This window comes from Culex quinquefasciatus, chromosome 2, assembly GCF_015732765.1.
Source record: "Culex quinquefasciatus strain JHB chromosome 2, VPISU_Cqui_1.0_pri_paternal, whole genome shotgun sequence".
Taxonomy (NCBI): Eukaryota; Metazoa; Arthropoda; class Insecta; order Diptera; family Culicidae; genus Culex; species Culex quinquefasciatus.
The window spans coordinates 44,624,077-44,646,650 of record NC_051862.1 but is presented as its reverse complement, the minus strand read 5'-3'; the positions used below and the strand labels follow the sequence as shown (position 1 = coordinate 44,646,650).

Genomic DNA, 22,574 nt, shown 5'->3' with positions numbered 1-22,574 from the left:
AGTGTTGCTTTTCAAAACAAGTGCTGAAAAGTTCAACTTTTCAGCACCCATTTCAGAATAAATGCTGAAAAGTTCTACTTTTCAGCACTCAAATGGGTGCTGAAAAGTTGAACTTTTCAGCACTTGTTTCGAAAAGTAACACTTTTCAACATTTTTTTGATTTAAACGATTTATTGACAAAATACATGAAAATTTGACATAAAATTTCACTCAGTGTGTGTTTTTTTGGAATTACAAAAAAAATTGTATGGAACTCGTTGCAAAAGTTGATTTTTTCAGCACTCTTCGTATTTATCCAACTCGGTGAACCTCGTTTGATAAATGTACGACTCGTGCTGAAAAAAACGTCTTTTTGCAACTTATTGCATAAACTACTATTTTAAGTTTCTCTAAAATGTTATGTTTTTCTCAACGAAAATGAGTTCGAATCGGAAAACGAACTGTATTTTCGGAATATCATGGGCATTTTCAGTAGAACAGTTTACTGAGTATTCAAAATTAGGCTGGACATTTTTCAATCACGCTGCAAAATTGGTTTTGGTTGCAACAAAAATTGATATGTTTATTATGATAAAAACATTATTTAGGAAATAAGATCTAATTTGGAACTTTACATCGAACCTGAAATTTAAATTTAGAGTTAATAAACATAGTAAAACTAACATTGAATTGTATTTTTTTAAATAAGGGCGTTGCAAATATTTTGCAAAGTTTATGTCCCCCATTTAAAACCGGTCCGAACTATTTTTATTTTTGGCAAAGTCGCACGAAACGTGTAAAATCGTATAGTACAATATTTTCTAATAATTGAAGAGTTCTACTATCTTGATGAAACTTACTAACTGTAAAATGTTTCTTGAGTCATTTTCACTTAACCCGACAAAAAAAAAGATTATTTCAAAACCCTCCGACCTTCACTGTACCCGTCACAATTTCACCGGATCGAAGAAGAAAAATCACCATTCCGTACAATTACTCGTCCTTTGATCAGTACAATTCCACGTCCTACCACGTCCTACGAACGATTACGACAAAGACACCGCGCCGAGCCAGCCAATTTACGAATCGACAAAAAGAGGGGTTTTACCCTTTATCCGGATGCACTTTGTAGCTGGGTGCACTAATTCCGTTTCGATTAGCACAGCAATCAAATTAAGCTCATCAGAGACGGAAATGTCGCTTGTCGCGTTGGAGTGAGGTGAAAAAATCAGACAAAACCTCACTGCTCGGTACAGTTGTTGGTGCGGAAAATTGGCTTCCCCTTAACGGGTGGTTTTGTTTGTGGTCTCGGGTTGGAAATCTTCGCGTTGACTGGTTTCATTAATTAGCTTTAACTTTTGGTTTCTTTTTTCAGGGTTTCAGCTTCCCGCAGGAGACTGGTTATCCGCTGGATTCGCACCAGGCCACGTACTACATGCTGGAGACTCACTACAACAATCCGGACTACTCGTACGACTTTACCTCGTACTACCGGAAGAATTTGAGCAAACAGCAGCGCAACATGAACATTCACGGTCACTCCGAGGATGACGAGGAGGAGGAGGAAGAGGAATCTGTGGAGGATCAACCTCCGGTGGCGGACTATGAGGATGGGGCGGCTGTGGCCGCCGAACAGCAGGTGGTCGACAATTCCGGTCTTAAGCTGTACTACACGCAGACGTTGCGCAAGTTTGACGCCGGAGTGCTGTCGGTTGGGTTGGATCCCAACTGGCGCCACATCATCCCACCAGGCCAGCAGAAGGTTGTTTCTGAGGGCCACTGCATTGGGGCCTGTACCGAGCGTGGGTTCCCTCGGGATGGCATCAACATCTTTGCCGTGATGACCAGAACGCACCTCATCGGACGGCAGGTCAAGCTGCGACAGGTGAGAGAGATTTTTACTAGTGACATCTAGCGGACACTAGCGCAATGCGCCTAACGGTTTGCAATCGTCGTTTCTTCCCCACAGATTCGCGGCAACGAGGAACTCCAACCGATCGTGCACGACACCAACATCGATCCGAGCTATCAGGACTACCGCCGGCTTCCGGCCCCGGTAAAAGCCCTCCCCGGGGACAGTCTCATCGCCGAGTGTATCTATGACAGCTCGTCGCGAAAATCCATCACGCTGGGTAAGAAGCCAACTTCCTCGTGCTTTTTGCTTCTGTCAAAACTAATTTCCGACGATGGTTGTGAAAAACGATTCTTTTTTTTGCAAAATTTATCAGGTGGCATGACGACACGGGAGGAAATCTGCCTGGTGCTCACCCTTTACTACCCACGCCAGAAGGAGCTGACGTCCTGCCACTCGCTGCCGAGCCTGCCGACGGTGCTGCACTCGCTGGGGATTCAGGAGCTGGCTTCGTAAGTATTATTTATTTTACATTTAAAATTGTAGTTATCTATAACTTAAGTACAATAGGCTTTGTGAAAATAACTTATCAGGATTTAGAATTTTTTCATTTAAAATCGTTAATTTTTTTTTGAAGTTCCATTTGTTCGAAACATGTTTTTTTTAATTCCGTGTGAAATTTTTACGGTCTGCTCCTTCTAACAAATTAATCCTTTTCTCGCCAAAATCCAATTCATTTATCAAATCCCCAAACAAGCTTCTTGTGGTGTCGGTGGTGGCAACGGCACCAGACCGCAATTAAAAAGCACCACAAATCGCATGGCAGGGTTTAAAGTCCTTCTGAGACGTCCTTCGTTTTCTCCGGGGGGCACCAACCGCATAAACGCGATCAACAAGACAATCCTCGCTGGCTGAGCCTTTTCCGGACGCTCCAGAAGACGACGCTTCAGCTCGTTAACTCCTCGTTTCTTTTTTTGCTCCTCGAGGAAAAGTGCAGAAATTCCTTCTTATTTTATTTTTATCGCTGACCACCGTCGCCGCCGCCGCCGCCATATTCATCATCAGCTTCATTTCGCTAGATTTTCTCGTTATTTTCCCGACCCGAGGTTTTTTTTTCGTCGCCGACGCTTTTCTTTTAGCTAAATGAATGGCTCTAAAGTGATTTTTTCGCTTTTTCGCTGGCAAGATTTTTCATTATTTATTTCTTACAATAATGGAGGAATTCAACATTTTTTTTTGTTCGTTCCTACCACCACCCCCTAACAAGCTGAGAATGGTTTCGTGCGCTTGCAAGATGGCGTTTGCATCCCGCGAGAAGTGGAATTTTCATCGTCATCGTTTCCACAGTTCTTTTCTCGTTTCCTTCCACTTTTTCTCCAGCTCTTCTAAGTTCTCGCGCGCTAAAGCGTTATTCTGTTGCATCGTCTTTTAGTTGCTCCTTTTGGGATGGTTTTGCTTGTTCGCTTTCTTATTCGTTACTTTTTTTCGATTATTTCTCGGCAATCATCGTGCTCACCGCATAGTGCACCTGTGACACGAAAGTGGTTGTTTTTTTTTCGCTCATTTTCCTGGACAGGAAACCATGCAATTTAAAGAGATGAGAGTAGGGGATCGCTCTCTCTTTTTCAACCGTAAAACAATGTAACGTAAGGTGTAGTATTTAGAAAAATAATGAGCAGTTCTCTACAAAATCGGTCTTTTTTTTCTTAATTTTAAATTTTGTATTTTTTAATCCGGCTCAAACTTTTTTGGTGCCTACGGTATGCCCAAAGAAACCATTTTGCATCATTAGTTTGTCCATATAATTTTCAATACAAATTTGGCAGCTGTCCATACAAAAATGATATGTAAAAATTCAAAAATCTGTATCTTTTGAAGGAATTTTTTGATCGATTTGGTGTCTTCGAAAAAGTTGTAGGTATGGATAAGGACTGCACTGAAAAAAAATGATACACGGTAAAAAAAATTGGTGATTTTTTATTTAACTTTTTGTCACTAAAACTTGATTTGCATTTTTTTTATTTTCTGATATGTTTTAGGCGACATAAAATGCCAACTTATCAGAAATTTCCTGAATGGGCAAAAAATCTATGACCGAGATATGAATTTTTGACTTTGTTTGCAATCAAAAAGTACTCTAGTGAAATTTTGATAAAGTGCCTTTTTTCAAGTTGAAGCAATTTTTGGTAACTTTTTGGAAAACAAACATTCTTGAAATTTTCCAATCCTTTGAAAAACAATATTTTCAAAAATTTTAAATCAAGACTAACATTTCAAAAATGTGTAATAATCAATGTTTGGCCATTTTGAAATGCTAGTCTTGATAAAAAAATTGGTTTTGAAAAGACCTTAAAATTTCACAAATATTTCAGTCTTAACATTGAAAATCGGACCATTAGTTGGTGAGATATTGACGTTAGAAAATATTGGGTTTTTAGGTGAGACTTAGAAAACATCAATTTTCCTGTTTTCAAACCATTGCATGGCAATACCTCAGCTACTAAGGGTCGTTTCAACAAAGTTCAAAAAAGCAAAATATATTGAACTTTTTCAGCTTCTATTTTTTTAAAGTGTGCAAACATGGGCACTTATTTAAATAAATGAATTACTGCGACTATTTTCAATAAAATTATATAAAAATGGCTACAACTTGAAGACGGTGCATTTTATCAAAATTCGGTGTTACATCTAAAAATAAAGTTGAAAACGAATATTTCGAATTTTTGAAAAAAAAAATCAGTATTGATTCAAAATTTCATAACTCGGTCAAAGGTTGTTCGCACATAGTGAAATTTTTTAAACATTTAGCATTTAGCAAAAGTACAAAAATAGTGTTTTTTTCTTTGCAAATCAAGTTTTAGTGACAAAAAGTGAATTTAAAAATCATCAATAATTTTTAACCATGTATTATTTATTTCAGTGTAGTCCTTATCCACACCTACAACTTTGCTGAAGACACCAAATCGATCAAAAAAATCCTCCAAAGGATACAGATTTTTCATTTATCATTTTTGTATGGGCTGCTGCCAAATTTGTGTAGAAAATTATATGGAAAAACTAATCATGATAAATGGCATACCGAATGCGAAACTTGTTTGGTGCTTTCGGATAAAAAAAAATACAAATAAAAAAAATAAATAGAACAATCGGTCTCGTTGAGAATTGCTTGGTTAGAAAAAAGAGCGAAAAGCTTAGAAGAGCAAATGAATAAAAAATAAATGATCCGAAGTATTTTTTTAAACTCCTGTCGTCTGAAAAAATCTATGGTTTATTATGTTTTCAACAATTTGCAGTGTTGAATCAGTATTTAGGATTAAAAATGTAATTTAAAATTATTAGGAAGATTTGTGTAGGCTCACTGGGACATATTTTTTTTCATAAAATTATTTTTATGAGGTCATCTCGGTGCTGGGACCTGGTTAGGACCGAGTCAAAATAGCATTTTTGCCAATAATTGAACACCACTTAAACGTTGGAAGGATCATTTTCCTAGTTTTGTAGTTTTCTTGAAAAATATCCGAAAGTAAAGTCGAATGATTTTCATAACATAATAAACAACTTTTCAGTGCACAACAGATCGTAAGGACACATTAAAGTACTACCCGATTACGAATATGAGCTAAACTACTTAACATGCAGAATTTCCTAAAAAACTTTTTTACAGCCCATAAGATTTAAGATAGAAAAAAACCTCTCTTCCGATAGAAATATTGGATTTATCAAGGATTTTAAAGACTTTATCAAAGCAATCAAAAAGGAGAAAAAAGTTAGCAAAATATTCAGCAGTTATCAGCTGAGATAAACGCAATTTCGGAAAATTAATTTAATTAATCGTACACTGAAATAAAAAAAAAGTACCAAATTCCTATATTCTAGAAATTTTGCCTGTTTATCTTATTTAGTTATCAAAAAAATCCAATTACAATTATAGGAAAAGAGCCAAAATTCCTAGAATAAAGTAATTTGTTACTTTTTTGTTATTTCAATGCAGGTTTAAATTTGAGTTCTCTCGCCATTGAAGCTAATACAAAATAATTTACAAAAATAAAAAATAAACATAAAAATATTACACCATGCTTTACAATAGCCTTTACATTTTTACAAATTTTGGAAAAAAAAACGAAAGAGATGTTTTTAAATGCTCTTAAAACAACAGTTTATCCCATCTCTATGTGAGAAGAAATTATGAAGATAGAATTGATGTTGCAACGGGTAAACATCTTTTCTAATCTATCTAATCTAATCAAACACAAGCGCAGCCAGTCCGAAGAAAGCATCCTGGAAGAACATGTGATTAGATTACGCCCCATGTTCTTTCTTGTCAATATTAATGATTGTAGTACATTCGAGCATCCCCGAAACGTATTACACTCATAAAAGCGGCCAGGCCTACTGCGTTGCATTAACCGCAGAGAGGATTCTGTGAACGGATCACATTTCACAGAATCTACAGGGGAGGAAGGATGCGTGGACATACCGTACCAAACGCTCCGGATCAGTTTTGACGTGGTGTGTGTTTTGTATGTGCAGTTTTTGTAAGTGTCGTGAGATTTTGCAATTTGGTCATATATAGTAAAGGGGAATGGTAGGATAAAGGAATCCGATTAGGATTAAAATAAATCATATAGTGAAAAGTTATATACAATTAAGCATTGAATGTTAAAATAATTCCAGGAAGCTGCAAAATAATTAACTATTATTAAAAGTCAGGTACTCCAGACGATTCCATTGCTGAAGTCAACGGGTAAACGTCTTTTTGAAATAAAACAATTTTTTGAACTTTCCGATAATCGAACTTCGGATAATGGAGTCTGGACTGTATTCCAATTCTTTAACTCTTTCAGAAAAGTAGATTTTTTTTTTTCTATCCGATGATGAGATATCATAGAGTTTCCCTAGATATGAAGTCATCCAACTTTGCAAAAAAATCCAATCAGAATTTAAATTTAAAATTTAATGATTTCATGTTTATTTCAAAACTATGATGTTAATTTTTATATGGTTTTTCATTCATTAAAATTAATAGAAAAAATTTAAATAAAATTTGTTCAAATTAGGCTTATACATTTTTTTTAGTTGGCCTGAAAAATCGGGGGGATTTTTTTTCCAAAATCTTTAAGTTTAAGTGAAATCAGCTGAAATCATTTTAAAATGCATTCCCCTGCGTTTAGAATCATTTTTAGCATATTTGGGTTAATTTAAAAAATTTAGTATGTAATTTCTGAAAATTGTCGATGTTAATCAACGCAAAATTTTGTTTGCCAAAATTTTTGTTTTTGTCAAATCTTATTTTTTTGGTGAAAACTAATGATTGAAAAACAACTGTACTATTGTAAAATGCATTACAAAGCACCTTTTCATGGCAAATTTTAAAACTATGGCTATATTATACTATATTTATATTTTTTTATTTTTTTGTCCTCCGGCCAGAGCCGAGGGACAAAAACTTTTTTAAATATTTGCATCGGCCTTATTAGAATTTAAACACAATTTCAGATTTTCTTAAATATCTAGTATCTTTTTATTTTTTACAATCTAACGCTTCATTTTCTCTGTCATCCCTTCACTACTCTTCACACTGCCATCACTCTGATACTGCTGTCTAGCATTGCAAAGCCATTCTTCTCCGTCAAGATATTTTTTATTTGTTCCCCCCAAGAAGAGAGAGAGAGGGATGACATCGGAGGAACGATGATGACGGTGGCAAGGACGCCAGCTGCAGCACGCAAGAAACACTGTAATTCTCCCTCTCGGTGGAGTTGGCCGACTGTCTGTCCCACCCCAGAGGGGGTGAGTGGGTGCATAGTGTTTTTATGTCTCATTTCACTCCACAAAAGCTATCTTTTTTGCACACTATCTCATTTTCCTTTCCAAGTCCGAAAAGGTACGCGAGAATGTGCGAGAAAAAAATTCTCATTAAATTTTAATGATAGCATTTTTTTTTTACGTTTCATTTTTCGCTGCGTGTTTTATTTGACAGTATCAATGCAAGGGGAAAGGTTAAAATAACTGTGAAAAGGAGAGGGGGGAAAAAGTCGCAAAAATAGCTGCAGCGCCATGAATTGCACGCGAAGTGACGAGTTTTGAGGGTTGAATAGGCCGTTTGGGTCGGAAAACAAGGTGGAAAATAATGACGTGCAGAAAACAAAGTCAATGTTCCCTTTTGAAAGGAATCGTTATGGTTGAGATTTGTTAAGCAAAAAAGTGAAAGTTTTGTCTTAAGCTTGATAAAATTTTAACCCTTTGAATCACAGAAAAAAACATCTCATTTCCCTGTTTCATTATTTATCTTCCAAAAATATCATTATTCTCTCCCATTTAACATTTCTCGCACTGACAGCTAATTTATTCCTCCGGCAATAACAAAAACGTTAAACACAGTTATCCAAGCGAAAATAATATTTCCATTCAAAAGCACCTAAAACTAGCAAAATGCTAGGTCCTTTTCAAATAAAGGGAAGAAGAGTAAAAAAACGCAACAGCAGCGTAAATGTAGCACAAAATAATTTGCACCTGAGGACCCAACCATTATTTATGATACTTTACTAGTTTTGGTGCTGTTGTTAGGATTTTCACCAGAAAAAAAAGCGGTGGGAGGTGAGGGAGGGGGTGCGAAAAAGGATTTCCTTTCTCACCAGGGATTTTCACTACGTTATCACAACAATGTCGACGACCAAAAAAGCTGGGATTGCGATTGGGATAATCAACGCAAGGATTCCGGACGAGGAGGGGGTGCCTAATAGGTTGAAGGGGTTTGTGCAGCTGGGCTCCGGTTTCGGGCGTTTTCTGGTTGGATTATGATTCAATTATGGTGCTGTAATCAAACAATTTGAGGATGAAGAGAAAGATTTTTTTCTTCTATGTGAGGGGTGCTTTCTAGCTGAAGGGGTCCAATCTACAGAGGTTTTCAGAACTAGTCGAACAAAATTTGATAAAGTATTTCAAAACATTGTAATAAAGAAACCCGTTTTAACTATTTCATTAATTTAAAAAAATATATATTGTTATTCTGATTGCTGGATACAAATTTCTTCTAAACATTACCCGAGCAGACGGAAATAACTTGGGAATAACATTTTTTGATATTTGAAAATACTAGGCCAATAACGTATTATGTTATTTATAACAAGATTTGTTATTCGTCGTTATGATTTTGTTGTTATTGGATTGTTATTGTTATAACAGATTAATAACATCTTTAGTGATTCTACGAACAAATCTTTGTTATTATTTTTTGTTATTTTAACAACTAATCCGATCATCCCAATAACAGTTGGAGTTATGCTTCCATAACAAAAAATGTTATTCCCGAGTTGTTTTGGCGTTTAACCAACATCAGACCAATAAGAAATTTTGTTATGATAACATAAACTGTTATTAAATCCTTATGCAAAAATGGATTTTGCAAGAAGATTCCATCCCGGGCGGAAAGTGAGTTGGTTGCGACAACTTCGAACTATCTTGGCTTGTTTATTTGCATCTTGTTGTAAACTCCTCGAGTTATGACGACTTTTGAAACCGACTGCGTATCATGGAAAGTATATTCCATGATCATACTGCATTATCTACAGTTGATATTGAGCTGTTAGTGGTAGTTTTTTTAGACTTAGCAAAAATTTCGAAAATTAAATTTTTTTCAAAAATTTTACCCGAACATCCTGAAATGATAATTTTGACTTTGTTTCAAATTTATGCTGGACTTAGCAAAATTTGCAGTCACTGACCGAAGTTTCAATTTCCGATACTTAGAATAATTTTCATGAGCTGATATTTTAAAGTTTGATTTTATTTATGCTGGACTTTGAAATTTTTGCGTATATTTTTTAATTCTTTACTTTTTACAGAAAAAGCATTTTTTTGAGACTTAGAAAATTTTCGGGAGTTTGGAAACATGATAAATTATTTTGATATTTATTTTTGCTTTGAACCAAAATTTCGGAAAAATCGACGAAATTACAGGAAATTTTCGTCCGATTTTTACAAAAACATCAGTTTGTTTCTAAAATAATGTCCCTAACAAAACGTCTTCATTGAAATTTTGAAATTCGAAAGTTGGTTTTTAATAATTATTGATATACCCCCTACAAAAATCGTTCCGGCACTTAGAAAATTTACGGGATCCGTATCACGACAAGATTTTCGGTAGAATTTATTTGATTTTTTGGACTTAGCAAAATTTTGGCTTATAGCCAGTAAAATTTCGGAAAAATCGTAGAAATTACAGGAAATTTTCGTCCGATTTTTACAAAAACATCAGTTTGTTCCTAAAATAATGTCCCTAACAAAACGTCTTCATTGAAATTTTGAAATTCGAAAGTTGGTTTTTAATAATTATTGATATACCCCCTACAAAAATCGTTCCAGCACTTAGAAAATTTACGGGATCAGTATCACGATAAGATTTTCGGTAGATTTTTTTAGATTTTCAGGACATTGCGAAATTTTTGCTCACAGCCAGTTGAATATTTTTCAACATTTTGAAAAATTATTTTGATAAGAAACATTACCAGGCTTTTTGGAATTTTACTGTTGATTTTTGGACTTATGTAATTTTAGGAATATTTTCATAAACTGTTATTTTTAATTTGAAAAAAATTGAATATAGAGACTTTGGATTTTTTGTGATTTGGAAAATTATTATAACATTTTGGCAATTCAACGCTTTCTCCACAATTTTTTAATGAGTTTTTAAAGTAAAATAATTTTTCAACTTTGAAAAATCTTGTTTTGATGTAAGTGCGTATATTCCTGCAATATTACTCATATTTGTGAAGAGGAAGAAGGGGGAGGGGGTCTTAATTGTGGCGGGGTGCATTAAAAACCAATAAAATTATTTTTGGGATCAAAATCTACTTTATGAACTTGATATGATTTTGGAAGATTTCAGTTGTTTGCTACTATAAACTCAACTTGATGTGGCATTGTTGGTCAAATAAACTCAACAAGATTTTTCGCAGATACGCCTCGAACAATTTATGTTCGTGGCCATGTTCGGTTATCTCTTAACCATACCCTGGGGTGAACTTGACTTGTTCGTGTTTTTACGAACATGGGTAGATTTTTCCAAGATGCAACTTTCTGCCCGGGATAACACTTTCTGTTATTTTAACAGTATTTGATATTGAAATGGCATGAATTTTGTTATTACCGTCTGCCTGGGTATTCAACGATAAAGATTTTCTATTCAAAACAAACCCGAGCAGACGGAAATAAATTGGGAAGGTCAGTTTTTGATATTGTGAGAAGATCGAAATATGTTATTAGGATGATCGGATTAGTTGTTAAAATAACAAAAATCAATAACAAAGATTTGTTCGAAGAATAACTTATACTGTTATTATGTTGTTATTGCAATAACAAACCAATAACACAGAAAGAATCATGAAGGAATAACAAGATTTGTTATTTTGTGCGGAGAGGTGGAGCAGCATAATAACAAAAAATGTTATTGAACTGGTCTCCATAACAAAAAAAAAGTTATTGTTTAGGTTTATTTGTTATTTTGCAAAAAAAACCTGCAGTTGCCATAACTCCTCTGTACTAGTCAGGGCTGCAGAGTCGGGTACCTCTAAGCGACTTTGAATCCATACTTTGAAGACAACTCCGACTCTGGATGCAGGATAGAACGTCAACGACGACTTCAGCTCTCCAAAAATACCCGACTTCACAGATTCCGACTCCAAGTAAAAGTTGCTGAAAATTTGCTGAATCCGATGCAGTCTCCGAGGTCTCACTCCAGCTCGAACTTCAACATCAGCTCCGACTTCCTGGCTCTGTGAAAATAATAACAGTTTTTGTTATTCAAACTTCAAAAATTCTCAATAAATAAATGAAAATTAAAAAAAAAGAACTCTCAAAAGTTCATTTTATCGGATTAATTTTAGCTTGAAACCCTATTTCATGATGAAACAAATGACCCCGATGAAATATGTCAAAATTATTTCATAGTTCTAGCCAGTTTTAGTAAAATCCCTTAGGGGGTATATCAAATAATAAAAAAAAATCAACTTTCAAAATTTCAACTTTTTAGAATAATTTTAGCTTAGGCCGATGCAAATATTTAAAAAAGTTTTTGTCCCTCGGCCCTGGCCGAGGTCAAGGGGGCAAAAAATAAAAAAAAATAAAAATTTAAATAACAAGCCATAGTCTTCACATTTAAATGAAAAAAGTGTTTTAGAATGCATTTTACACTAGTTCAGTTGTTTAGCAATAATTAGTTTTCAAAAAATCTAAGATCTGACAAAAACAAAAATTGCATCGAAAAAAAAAATTTGCATCGAAAATTTTCAAAAAATCTTAAGATTTTTTAATAAACCCAAACATGCTAAAAATGTTTTTAAACGCAGGAGAATGTATTTTAATTTGATTTCAGCTGGTTGCATTTGAATTTTCATTGAAATTTTGAAGTTTATTGTAAAAATATTTTTTTTGCCCCCTGATTTTTCGGGCCAATTTTGAAGGGGGTGACAAAAACTTTAAAAAATATTTGTACCAGCCTTAAGGACCCCATTTCATGGCCAAAATAATGATCCCAACGAAATTGGTCAAAATTATCCCATAGTTCTAGCCAATTTTAGCAAAGTCCCTTAGGTGGTATATCAAATAATTAAAAAAATCAACTTTCAAAATTTCAACTTTTTTGAATAATTTTAGCTTAAGGACCCCATTTCATGGCCAAAATAATGACCCTGACGAAATTGATCAAAACTATCCCATAGTTCTAACCATTTTAAACAAAGTCCTTTAGGGGGTATATCAAATAATTGAAAAAATCAACTTTCAAAATTTCAACTTTTCAGAATATTTTCAGCTTAAGGACCTCATTTCATAGCCAAAATTATGATCCGGCCGAAATTGGTCAAAATTATTCCATAGTTCTAGTCAATTTTAGCAAAGTCCCTTAAGGGGTATATCAAACAGTTAAAAAAAAATCAACATTCAAAATTTCAACTTTTTAGAATAATTTTAGCTTAAGGTCCCCATTTCATGGCCAAAATAATGAACCTGACGAAAATGGTCAAAATTATCCCATAGTTCTAACCATTTTAAACAAAGTCCTTTAGGGGGTATATCAAATAATTAAAAAAATCAACTATCAAAATTTCAATTTTGCTTAAGGACCCCATTTCATGGCCAAAATAATGACCCCGACGAAATTAGACAAAATTATCCCAGAGATCTAAACATATTTAACAAAAGAAAAAATAATAACAGATTGTGTTATGGACACTTAGAAACTTTTCCATTTGTGCGATTTATGGTAATTTTATTTCTAAGTCAGTATACCAAACGAATAACAAATTTTGTTATTAGGAGAGTTTTTGAAATGTATAACATTTCCTCTTATCAGCGTGTTATTAAACATTTTCAATATAATATCACTTCAATACCAAATTTTGTTATTTTATTAGAAACTGTTATTATTTTTTTTTTCTTGAAGTTGAACTTCAGGATAAAATAAAAAGACTTTTTGTTATTTTAACAGGATTTGTTATTGAAATATTATTAATTTTGTTATTACCGTCTGCCCGGGAACTACCTTCTTGTATAATCAACCCCCGTTTTCAAATATTAACTCGACACCTTCCCCCACTTCACAGAATCCACATTCCTTGGCCGGTTCCATAGTTATTGAAAGCCACCCTCGGAAACCGTGCGCCGCTGCGTTCCGCGTGGGACTTTATTTATGGCGCACAATAAATGCTGCGCCCAGAATCATACTTTACAGCCATAAATTAAATCGCTTAATGGATTCGAACCTTTCTGGTTGGTCGTTTGCATCGTTTTCCGAAAAATCTACAAACGGTGAAAGAATCCCCTGGGGCCCGGGAAAATGTTCAACATTCCTTCAAACTGAGTTGTGTCTGAGTGTGTGCGTGCCGATAAAGGTCTCTCTTCCCATGCAGATCCTGACGAGATTCGCCGAGTCCTAGTTTTTCCTCTTCGGAGAAAAAGGTCGCGGCCTGGTGTGGTGACACGGGGAAAATATATTGTTTCGAAAGTAATTTATTAGATTCTCGTTTTTTATTCGACGCGAGGAAAAGTACTTTCACTACCGCTCGGGTGTCGTTTCTTTTTCCTCCCAGCAGGTTTCAGGATTCTTCTCGGCGACGGATTCAAGTTGGCCTGCTTTTTTCGCACCCTGAATGAACCGGAGAAAGGGCAGATTAAAAGTAATTCATTACACTTGCCATTTCAAATGAGATTTGTGCTTAGTGGAATTATTACTGTGCTTCAGCAGAAAGGAAAGTGAGATTTTTTCTAATGTTTTCGCTTTCAAGAAGGACTTTTATTTGGACGAGACGGGATAATTTCGGTTTATTTTTTAGCTTAATGTTTTTTTTTGTGAGGGGTGTTTATTTTGAACTAGAGTGTCTCTCTCCGGTGGGAGATTAATTGGGGTTGACTGAATGACTCTCTCGAGAGATTACAGGGAGCAGGGTAAGAATTGATTCGGGGTGATTCTATATTGATCGATGCGATGTGAGGTTTGCTGGTTTTGTAGATGCTCAAAACATTAAATACTTATTTGCAATGTTTTCAACTACAAGCCTTGTTGGACAATTCCTTAAAAAAACCTAAATTGATTTTTTTCCAAATGGCCGCCAAAAATAAATTGATTTAGATTACACAAAAATTTAACCAGAAAAATACGATTACAGAACTCAAACAAATTTTATTAAATTATAGAAATCATAAGTTTTAATTTTTTCATAAATTATGCTTTCTTCATACAAATTTTTAGTAGCTTTTTTGTTGATCCTTTGAAATTAATATATTTTTAAGAAAATGTGCATTATTGTTAGTAACTTTGTAAATGAAAAATGAAGCATGAAACATGATTTAAATATTTTTTCCCAATTTTCAAACTTCATTCTTCACTCCATTTGAATTATTTTCGATAATTACAAAATAATCTTTTAGAAGGGAGCGAAAAAATTGAGGGTTTTATTTATTGCGCAAGCATTTTTTGAAACTCGATTGTTTTTTTTTTTAATTTTAAAATTTTTATTCAATGTTTGTTAATAATTTAGATAAAAATATTAGGTTCTTTTTAATAGCTTTTTCATCAATACCTTTAATGTTTGGCATGAAATTTTATTAAAAAAAATCGATTTAATTTTTAATGGTCTAACTTTTTTCTTAAAAAACAGAATGATTTTTTAAACTATTTTTTGCATTCTTTCAAAATCGTTTAAAAAAATGTCTAGAGTATTCTTTTTTTTTTTCAAAACAGCCCATGCAACTTATGTTTTCTATGTACATAGGACCTTTTGAAAAAGTGAGCGGGATTTTTTTTTGGAGATACTATTTTTCAGTTGATTTTTTCTAGATAAATTAGGGGATTCGGGTTAGTGATTTTTCACGATTTCACGGACAGCGGGAAATTCGTGAGTTATGGAAGTTAATAATTTTTTAATCCAATTTTTAAGAATAACAAAATTTCACGAACATTTTACTCATCATTTTAACGAATATTTTACTAGACTGAAGATTTCAATTGAGACTTTTCTTCCAATTCTTACATAATTTAATCATATTTCCTTTCACTGCAAAAATAAGTTGACTTTTAGTTTCAGTCTAAAAACCGAAACTAATGATGAAAATACTTAAAAAACTATATAATGAAAAAAAAAAGTTACTAAACAAGATTTAAAGAAAAAAGATATGGAAAGATTCTCGTTTAACACGTAAACTCCCAAGCTCGAGAAAAATGGGGAATTTGTATGGAAATATTATTTTAAATAAATTTCTGCTTATATGAAAAAATATTCTTTCCGGCGTTTGTCAGAATTGAGATTATGTGTTTGGCTACATTTTTTGAATCTGCTGCTTGGAATGAAGGAAAAGAAATGAATGTTAAAAAAAACATATTTGATTTTAATATTCGATTGAAATACATAATGTTTATTCATTTAAAATATTTGGGATATTTAATATTTAATAATATGTAAAGAGAAGTCTTAAGAATAAGGATTTTTTGGAAATTAAATCGTTGTTTTTTTAAATGTATGAAACTCTCTGTATACTTCTTCTATGACAAAAAAAGTAATTTTGCATAAGTTCTTCAAAAATTTTTTTTTATTAAATTTCGGTAGCTATTGTCCATATAAAAAGGCTATAAAATATTCAAAAATATGTATTTTGAGAACGAATTTTCTGATCGATTTGATATCTGAAAGTTTTCAATTTTTCAATCAATTTTTCACACAAAAAATGGACTGCGCGAAATATTGTTATTAACATAATTTTATCATCTTCAAATCAGTTATTATTTATTTTCACAATATAAAAACAGAGTGAAATGACTATTTAGCCAAATGTATCAGATCTTCTTTTACCAGATTCTTCCATTAGACCATCAATCTACAAAATCTGTTCCATCGGAAAATCTGGTCCAATTAAAAAAAAAACCCAAAGTAAAGTGATGATCACAGTAAAAACAAGAAAAAGAAGACAAAAAAGTCTTCCATACAAGTGCTCTGGGATAAGCGCCAGTAAAAGGGATTAAACTTTTCAGCACACTTTGAGGGTGGCCTCACCCCTCCGACTAAACGAAAGAGAGTGCCACGCCAGCTCAGAAGCCTGTAATCCAACTCCGAATTAATTAAAATCTTTGAATTAATTGTATCATGAAGTGGCTGACGAACCGAAGCCGAAAGCTGTTTCGGGTAAGTTATGGCACCGGGCCATGGGGGGAGAAGTTGGGGGAGCTTTTTGTCCCCTTACTTTTAGTAAGTTGACGGGCAGAGGTGAGGGGAGTAAGTAAGGTTTTTGGGTTAATTTTTATTCTTCGGAAGAGGTCCCAAATATCACCCGGGACGACAGAAGGAGCATGGCAACCAAGTCAAAGAGAGTCGTTTCTCAGAGAGTGAGGAGATAAAAGACTAAACAGTATAAAAAGTTCTTTTGTGTCGAAAAGTTTTTCCTTCATCCCTGGCAATCCTTAATCCGTTAACCCTCATCTGTAAAATCTAAAAAAATCTATGATAATAAAACTTACAGAATTTTCCTAGATCATTTCAATTTACTCAAATGTACAGTAAAGGGTTAAATCAGGTGCACTATTTGAGTCTACCCAAGATGCTTTGCTTTTACTGTACACCCATATCTGGCATTTTGCTGGAAAAGTTCAAGTTACGTTCGCTGTAAACTTAATGAGATTGACCCAAAAAGTTGAGAGCACCAAAGAGTTGGTGCTTTTATTGTGTGCTTTTGACAACACTTTGTGAGCATCTCCTAAGAGTGAAGCAGAACAGAGTGCAGAGCTACTTGGAATGTTATTTGCGTAATCCACGCGCGCGCGAGCTTGCTGAAATGTTGACAGCTTTCGGGTTTCGTTGAGTGGGGGAGGGGAGGTTTTGGATGCGAAAACAGGAGTAGCAACGTGTGGGATTTAATTTCAAGGTGGAGTAATTACGCGCTTAAGATAGTTTGTGTGTGTGAGTATGCATTTTGCCAGTAGCTAGGGTTTAGGATAGGCTGCAGGATTCCTAATCGGGAGAGGTTTCCATGAAATATATGCAAAAAATATAAGGACTTTTATGTTTCAAATTATTAGCATCCTGAAAACAAGACTAAGTCTACTACAAATTGGGTATAATTGAGTGGTTTGATGGTAACCTTTTTTGCAACGAGATTTTTTTTTTAATAAATACACATTTTGAATTTAACATCATTTTTTTCTTTATATAGGGATTTTCGGCGTGATTTTAAGATGAGAAAAAATATAAAGACCAAAATGGAGAACTTTCCTAATTTGATAAAATTTAGGAATATAACTACTTTTAAACTTATATAATATATCTATACAAAAATTTAAGGTTGTTTTGGGGATTTGATAAGGCTGGATTTATTAGAAGTTTTTGTCATAAGTTTGTTATTTCTATTTGTATATTTTTTAAATTTATTTTTATCTTTTTCAAAAGGTTTCAAATCGAATCAACAGTTTCAAAAATATGTTGTAATTGAAATTCTTTACAAGGTCATATTTCAAAAATATCAATCGTACCCAAGAGCTCAAAATTTCTTTTGTTCTCTAAACCATATAAGAAATCGGAAATAGCATAAATGTGATAAAAAAAATGTCTAAAAAATGGTTTATCTTTCCCGTGTAACATTTTTTTTCCAAAAACCCTAATCATAACTTACAACTTTGATGGAAACCAAATTTGTATCGAAAAATCAACAACGCAAAATGGCTCATTTGGGCCTAAATAAGCGATGAAGAAATTTTCATCTGAATAAAAAAATACAATGAAAAGTTGGCTTGCAAAAACGTAGAAAAATGCCATATTATTCAAACAGAATATGAAAATCTATTCGGGCTTTCTGTTTATGCTGGAATTTTTGTAGAACATATTATGATAGCAAAAAAAAAAAAATGAGATTCCTATTGAACCTCAACAAATTTGGATTTTTGTAAATTAACTAAATCTTCATGTTTAATACATTTTCTTTAAGGTTGATAAACTCAAACAATAAAAAATGGTAATATTAAAGCCGGGAATGGTGACAGATTTCGTGAAAGAAAATGTCTAATTTTACTTCAAAATTGTGTGAAATTTCCACCAGTTTCTTTTGAATTTTACATTCTTGCAAATAATTTTTCGTTAAAATTACCCGAAAACGATGTTGAAATTGAAAAAAATACATTGACCACATATTTTGAAAAAATAATTTTCAACGATTTTTTTTTGAAGCACGCTTGACAAAACAATTTTGGTTTTTATCAATTATTAATATTAAAATATTATAACGAGTCAAATTGAAAAGCTGTTCAAAGCAAACTTATGGAAAATTAGACGAGCCAACCTGTAAAAAATATGTTCAAGACTGAAAAATCAAGTCTGTCATATAAAAATTGCCAAAAACTACAAAAAAAATGTTTTCCACATTGTTTTTTTAACCGCTATACCTTCATAAGGATTGGACATCCGATAATGGCCAATGTGGAGACTTTTATGTTAAATTGTCTGAAGAACCGATTTCCATTTTTGGTTTTTGAAAATGTTTACTTTCAGAACAGTTTTCTAAAAAAACAGTCTTAGTAAATTATTATTGTTTTTTCCTAGCAGAGACATACCATCCTGCATTTTTCGTTAGTCTTTTGTTACATCTTAGGCTTTATCTTTAAAAAATTTAAGCGAAAATAAAATCTTGGCATCATCTAAAAATTCAACTTAAAAAAAGGAAAAAAACTTCTAGAAGTGACATGTATTTCAGTTTTTTTTCATAAATCCCGTCCAATTTGCTACAAATTTGTCTTTAATAAATTTTTGATACGATACAACGACTTCGAGGTACAGTTATTTTTTAATCACAAAATACATTGTTTTTTAATATCTTACGCCCCTCTCTTATCTCATTTTGGAAATCAGTTTGGCTTATATACCTAGGATAACACGACTACAAAATTTCATTGACATTGGAGAGGGTTTGTTACAAAAGTACCAAAAAATCCTGATTTGAACTCTTTAAAAAAAATTATTTCGAAATTTCAACAAAATTCATTTTAAATTTTACTTAAAATTTATATGAATTTTGCAAAAAAAAAAATCAAAAATAATTTTTTGCAATTCCGTCGTGAAACTACTTACTTTTCCTGACATTCTTGAACGACGAAATAGCCTACTTTTCTGTACCAAAAATAACAGAATCGAATAACAACACTTTTCAAAATAAATGCTGAAAAGTTCTACTTTTCAGCACTCAAATGGGTGCTGAAAAGTTGAACTTTTCAGCACTTGTTTCGAAAAGTAACACTTTTCAACATATTTTTGATTTAAACGATTTATTGACAAAATACATGAAAATTTGACATAATATTTCACTCATTGTGTGTTTTTTGGAATTGCAAAAAATGTTGAATGGAACTCGTTGCAAAACTTGATTTTTTCAGCAATCTTCGTATTTATCCAACTCGGTGAACCTCGTTGGATAAATGTACGACTCGTGCTGAAAAAATCCTCTTTTTGTAACTTGTTGCATAAACTATTATTAAAGCTTATCAAAGTTACCTGAGTAACAACACATTCAAACTTATTTTTGTAAACTTTTTTTTCAAAAAACCTTTTTGCACATATTATTAAAATTAGTGAAAATCACATTTTGGATTGTAATTTAAAAATATTTTTTGTTTATTTTTTCTCATGTTAAAAAAAGTTATAACTTCAGAAACTTTTTATTAGCATTGAAAAGAAAAAAAAATCTATCAATTAAATTTGATATAACAACGTTATAACTTTAGCTTCAATTCACATGTTGCGCATTCAAAGCGATTCTACTTCCAAGCTCGAAACGCAACCCTTGGTTCGTTGATTTTCCCTGCCAAATCATTCGAACCATTGGGCAAAAATTTGAAATAATTTGCTCTCCCTCCGGGGAGCAGCAAACTGTTGCGACAAAAGTGGTCGTCAGCAAGTCCCAGGTTGTAGTTCCTGGAAGCGATTGCTGCCGGTGGCGGTCATTTTACAGTTTTGCGGTCGACTGATTCCGGCACTCGAAAGGGCTACAAAATGTGTGTACCGCCCCAAAATAGTCTAAACAGTTCCCCCAAAAACTGCCGTGGAAGTGTGTGCCATTTTCCGCTAAATCTAGCGGTTGATTTAGCTGCAGTCGAGGTTTTGGCCTCTCCCGAACGAAACGGTTGTGGTATTTGTGGTGTTCCGGCAAAAGCGAGAGCAGGCCTGTTTTTGTGTCCCTCGGAATCCCCGCGGTGGTCATCCCAGCGATTCCCCGGGAAGGGGTTGTACTGTTGCCAACTCTGCTTTTTTGGGCGCGATTGTATATTATGTCGACAAACCACAAAATGCCGAAACCACCAATAATGGGTGTTTTTTGGTTCCGCGAAACATTTTGGTGGGAAATTTGGGGCCTGAAGTCATGAACGTGGAGCTTTGTGTTCTGCAACTGGAACTTGGAGACATGTTAGGGGATTAAATGAACTTGAAAGTACCTTAATTTTAATGATTGATAAAATCAACTTTTTCTTTTTGTTTTCAGCGGCACCAACCCGGTCGTGATCGCGTCCCCGCCGGAGCTGGCCGGGATGACGCTGGAGAAGCGGCTCACCTCGTACGACTGGGCGAACCAGTTCGAGAGCTTCCAGTACGTGACCCGGCGGGGTTCCTTCAAGCCGCTGTGCTGGACGCCCAACAACAGTATGCTGCCGGTAAGTTTTCACGGTCCGCAATCCGGTCGTCACATTCCAGCAGGGAATGTGTCAAAAAGGTCGGGCTGACGGTCCCTGGACCTGGGAGCACCTTTTTCGCACCTGGACATGGTTTTTCAGGAATTTTTATGGGCCGAATTGTTTGGAAAGTGTGTGCACTGGTTTACCTGAGAAATTGGGCTTTTGATGACGGTTTATTGCTCCCTGGTAAAAGGTCATCAAGTTACGTCAAATGAAACCTACAATAAAACTTAATTTTCTAATGTAAACTTTTCTGTAATGTGAGTTTGCAAAATTTATCAATTTGACTTTATAATTATTAAATTATTGATGAGTATGAATTCATTGCAAAAAGTTTTTTTTTTATGAATTTCCCTGTCTCAAAAGAAGCAATTTTGCATTATTAGTTTTTCCATACATGTCTCCTTAATATTTTGGGGGTTGATCAAACAAAATGAGCATGTAAATGTATGAAATTTTGTACCTTGAGAAGGGATTTTCTGACCGATTTAGTGTCTTTGGCAATGTTCTAGGTTATGATTAGGACTTTTTGGAAAAATGGAACACGAAAAAAATCCAATGTTTTTGCCTTCCTCACCTCACTGTGGCAAGGCTATAAAATCACTCGAAAAATGAACTTCTTAAACACACCTCCTAGCGACTCAGAATCAAATTCTGAACAAATGTCTGTGGGGATTAGGGTGGTCCAAATCCGGACTTTTTTGGGGCTACCCCCTGAAATCAAAGGTTGACCCATCACTAGGCTAAATTCCAAATTTGAGCTCATTCTGACCACGAGAACCCCTCCCTCCAATCGCTTAAAGTTTGTATGGGAAAAATCGTCAAAATGTATGGAGAAAAGCAACTGTTTTACTTTTTTACCTGTGGAAGGCGCCATAATCATCCGATTCTTACCATTTCTCAAATGTAGAACCTTCATTAAATTTAGAACAAGTTTTCCGAAGACACCTTATTTTTAGGATTTTTTCCCGCGAAGTTATTAGCGCCCAAAACTGACCATTTTTGCGCGGCCAGCTGTAAGGGGCTACCTAACAACGATGTTTATTTCCAATTCGTACACGCACGTGCTCTCTCCCAGGTTCAAACTCTCTCACGAGCTTGCTCGCCTGCCTGCCTGCCTGCCTGTTTACCAACAAGCGCGCGCTGTTTCTCTGCTTGGACTTTTGTCGTCGTCGTCGTTTTCGTTTGCCGTCCGCTGCCCTGCGTTCCTGGCATGATTATTATAATTTGCAACTAAAATAGCAGGTTTGATTTGAGATATATTTAACATATAAATTCTTATATTACAGTGAAACCTCTTTTTACGCGGTGCGTTACGCTTTTCTAGTTTGCCGATTTCTCTTGAACAACGCAACATTTTAGCAATTTGTAGGTTTTGTTCAGATCTACAAAACGCCTTTTGAACCTTGCAAAAATAGTGTATGGTTTTAGAGAAATTGACGAAATAAAAATCGTAACGCTACCGCGTAAAAAGAGGTTTCTCTGTATGTCAAAATAAAACAAAACACTGAAAAAAAATAATTTAAAGAAAATACAGCTTAGCAAAGG

General features: G+C 34.2%; 1 protein-coding gene across 1 annotated transcript in view; it reads left to right on the top strand.

Annotated features, from left to right (window-relative positions):
* Positions 1-22,574, top strand: part of LOC6036763 (MOXD1 homolog 2) — a 143,040-nt gene that overhangs the window by 72,030 nt on the left and 48,436 nt on the right. Inside the window, exons 6-9 of the mRNA XM_038250291.1 lie at positions 1,355-1,864; positions 1,949-2,111; positions 2,208-2,343; positions 20,837-21,005. Coding sequence (XP_038106219.1) covers positions 1,355-1,864; positions 1,949-2,111; positions 2,208-2,343; positions 20,837-21,005 — 978 coding nt within the window. The remainder of the gene's footprint in view (positions 1-1,354; positions 1,865-1,948; positions 2,112-2,207; positions 2,344-20,836; positions 21,006-22,574) is intronic.